Source organism: Myotis davidii, unplaced genomic scaffold (genome assembly GCF_000327345.1).
Source record: "Myotis davidii unplaced genomic scaffold, ASM32734v1 scaffold580, whole genome shotgun sequence".
Taxonomy (NCBI): domain Eukaryota; kingdom Metazoa; phylum Chordata; class Mammalia; order Chiroptera; family Vespertilionidae; genus Myotis; species Myotis davidii.
This window is the reverse complement of record NW_006293313.1, coordinates 2,273,611-2,277,337: the sequence shown is the minus strand read 5'-3', so window position 1 is coordinate 2,277,337 and position 3,727 is coordinate 2,273,611. Positions and strand designations below refer to the sequence as shown.

General features: G+C 47.0%; 1 protein-coding gene across 1 annotated transcript in view; it reads left to right on the top strand.

Moving 5' to 3' along the window:
* SERPINC1 (serpin peptidase inhibitor, clade C (antithrombin), member 1) overlaps positions 1–2,543 on the top strand; it is a 7,771-nt gene extending 5,228 nt beyond the window's left edge. Inside the window, exons 5-7 of the mRNA XM_006767017.2 lie at positions 55–445; positions 1,269–1,333; positions 2,236–2,543. Of these exons, the coding sequence (XP_006767080.1) occupies positions 55–445; positions 1,269–1,333; positions 2,236–2,412 (633 nt within the window). The 3' untranslated portion in view covers positions 2,413–2,543. The remainder of the gene's footprint in view (positions 1–54; positions 446–1,268; positions 1,334–2,235) is intronic.
* The last annotated feature ends 1,184 nt before the right edge of the window (positions 2,544–3,727 follow it).

The following is a 3,727-nucleotide window of genomic DNA, read 5'->3' as shown; positions in this document are numbered from 1 at the left end:
GGGGGGGGGGTGTCTTCTTGCTTTGTGATTCTTCCACCTGGCGTCTTCTTCCAGGGCCTATGGAAGTCCAAGTTCAGCTCTGAGAACACAAGGTTAGAACCTTTCTTCAAGGCCGATGGGCAGTCGTGCTCGGCATCCATGATGTACCAAGAGGGCAAGTTCCGCTATCGGCGCGTGGCAGAAGGCACCCAGGTGCTCGAGTTGCCTTTCAAGGGTGATGACATCACCATGGTGCTCATCCTGCCCCAGCGTGAGAAGAGCCTGGCCAAGGTGGAGAAGGAGCTCAGCCCGGAGCTGCTGCAGGAGTGGCTGGATGAGCTGGCGGAGACAATGCTGGTGGTCCACATGCCCCGCTTCCGCATCGAGGACAGCTTCAGTGTGAAGGAGAAGCTGCAGGACATGGGCCTCGTGGACCTGTTCAGTCCGGAGAAATCCAAGCTCCCGGGTTAGTGGAGAAAAGACTTTACTCCTTCATCTGCCCCCAACGGGGTCTGACCAAAGGTGGAAGAGTGGGAGGGAGAGTAGAAAAGAGAACAGGTGGGACACCTGGGTCTAATCCAGTTCTACTGGGAATGCAGGGAACTCCCTTTTCCTCTCCAGGCCTCAGCTTTTTCTTCTGGAAAAGGGGGAGGTAGCTCTTGGTTCTCCGCTGGCCCAGCTGGCACGGGAACCCTTTGAGTCTGTCGCTGATAGAGGAGATGAGAGCCGGTAGAGAAGAACTTGAAAAGGCATCAAATTCAGAGCAGAGATAGATCTGATGAAAAGCTGGGGACATCTGGGTCCCACAACATGGGGGTAGCTGACATCTGGTAGCCCTTTACCTGCTATTCCAAAGGGCTCATGTGTTTCTCTCGAGGTCACTTGGACAGACACAGCCAAACCTTTCCGCTTACATAGTTAGGTAACTGGATTGACCTTTAATGGCCTATCTTTAAACTAGGTCTGAAAACCAATCCCTCTCTCAAAAATGTTGCCAGACTGGAAAGAAAGACATTCCTACCAGATGGAGTGAGTTTTTCTTTAAGAACAGAGTCCCTGTCCCCTTCCCCCCTTACCCCACCAAGGACTGAAGCACGAGACTCAGTGCACAGAGCCAGGCTGAGAAGCCCTGCGTATGTTCTTACTGTTTCCATAATGGCATTTTGAGGATGTCATTAAGTGAGGGTCCAGAATGGCTTCCTATTTTTCAAAGAAGCCCCAAAGGGCCTCTTAATGAATCTGGATTCCTTTCTCCCATGTCACAGAGCCTTCTCTGGTCTTCCTTGTAGGTATTGTTGCCGGAGGCCGTGACGACCTCTTCGTCTCAGACGCATTCCATAAGGCATTTCTTGAGGTGAGTACACCTCCCTTTGCTCTCTCTTCTTTTTTATTCCCATGCTGCTTTGTTATTCGTTCATCAGTATCTCCTGTGATTTGTAATTCTGGAGTTCTTGTTTCACTGGCTGTCCTAGTAGAGCTAGCAGATGCTTGAACTGCCCCCTCCTTGTGAGGCCAGCTACAACACAGCCCTGCCCTGAAGCCCTGGCGTCTCATTGTTCCCACCTCCCTTCCTGTGTCTCTCCTGAAGCCGGTGAAACACGGACACAAGCATTAAGGGAAAGGAGCCAGCAGAGGACTACCATGAAGAGGCACAGTTTTAGTGATATTCTGGGTCCCCAAGTACAATTTTCCAAAGGCATCTTCCTCTAGACTGGTGGCGCTTCTGCTTATCAGCAAATTCAAATACCATTGTTTCAGTCTATTACTCCAAGCCATCTCCTCCAGCCAGAGGGTCCTCCTCTTTTCATAGGCCCTGGGTCCTGAGTGGCTGCTTGGGGTACTTATATCTGGGAGCCTGATGCTCCAAGAGTGAAACTATTTCAACGGTAGAGCTCTGATCCTGAGTCAAAATTTCTTTTAGCATTGAGTACAACATAATCCCCTTGAAATACCATGTACCATGTGCCAGGCAGGAATGTGATATCCTTGTCTCCATTCAGATTTCTGGTTCAGCAATTATCTGAGGATCCAGCCAAAAGCTTGGATGAATCCAAATGCCTCCATCAATATTCACTGGGTGGAAGAATGAGGAACAGTGGGGTTCCAGAGGGAACCCCAGCTGACCCAAAGGCACTTCCCACTGGATGGCAGATAGTGCTTGGAGTGGCTGTGTGTATGCGTGAGGTCCCTGCATCTAAGGAACAGACGCAGAGCAGAGCAGCTAATGCAGCAGTTTGTTTCCTGTTTGACCTGCAGGTGAATGAGGAAGGCAGTGAAGCAGCAGCTAGTACCGCCATCGTGATTGCTGGCCGTTCGCTGAACCCCAACAGGGTGATCTTCAAGGCCAACAGGCCCTTCCTGGTTCTTATAAGGGAAGTTGCTCTGAATACTATCATCTTCATGGGCAGAGTAGCCAGCCCTTGTGTGAACTAGAGGGTTCTTATTCCTTGCACCTCCTCCTATTTGGTTTGTGAACAGAGGTAAAAATAAATACAATTACTTCCATCTCACCAGTATGAATGGACATTGCCACCTGAAATACAGACAAGGAAGGGAGAAACTGCTAGACATGCTATTGGGCATTTGGTAAAATGATGATTTTTACTTGCTACCAGTGAACACATCTGGGTAAAGGAAGTGAAGGATATGTGACTGCATCATCCTGAAAGGTGGTAGGCGTCCCGGAAGGGCAGGGGGGCTTGATATCTCGGTATTCCCACCGTACAAAAAAATCCCCCATTTTAAAACGCGTTAATCTCTATGTACAGAAAAACAGACTCAAATCTGAGTATTAAACCATTTAATTCTCAAACCACTCACATGCATAATGTTCTTTTACACAGTGTTAAAATAAAGAGGAAAATGTATCTTTATACAGATTTTCAAGTATACATTAATAGACTTTTCAGATTACTAACCAAGTTGCTAAGATTTCATTCACATTGTTCTTAAAGCTGTCCAACGAGAAAGCTTTTGCTAAGCTGCTTTAAATATGTTTATATAAACCCATCTCTTCACTCTTTCTCGGAATCTCCCGCCCCCAACCCCAGTCTCCGCCCACCTTCCTGCCCTCCCCCCTCCCCGACACAACAGGGCTCCTGGGCTCTAGGAGGCATGCAACCCACCAAGAAAGATTGGCTTGTCATCAGGGGAAGGACAGAACCTACAGGAGGAGAGACTGAGCACACCTATCAAATTAAGGGCTGAGATTTAGAAATGACACAAGTCAGACTCATTTTATAGCCTTTGTATTTTCACTTGACTTTCTAATGAAAAACATCTCAGCCTCCCACAAAACAACCCAGAAGTTTCTGATAGTTTGGTAGCTGAGAAAATAACTTAATATTGGGTTCCCCAGTGAAACTTTTAAAATCAGAGTAGGCATTTTGAACTTTTTCATTTTGGTTGTTTCATTTTCCCTTTGGCTGGGGGTGGGGGCGGCTTAAAAATGGATGTTATTATTTGTGTGTTTACATTAAGGAATTTGGTTAATTTCACAGGGTCTGGCAAAATAGTTCTCCCTCCTCAACTCTCCTCCTGAAGTAATCTGGCTTTAGGGCTGGAAACAGCCACTCTCCTTAGGAATTAAAGTGCATTTTTTCAGTAAAAGGGGTGTGTGTGGGGGGGTGGTTTACACTTAAATGATAATGATTAAAAGAGGGTGGGGTGAGAGGAAATCCTATTCCTATATATAGGTATTTATAATTAAGGTCATAATAAAGATCAATACTCTCCAAGGAAATAAGAT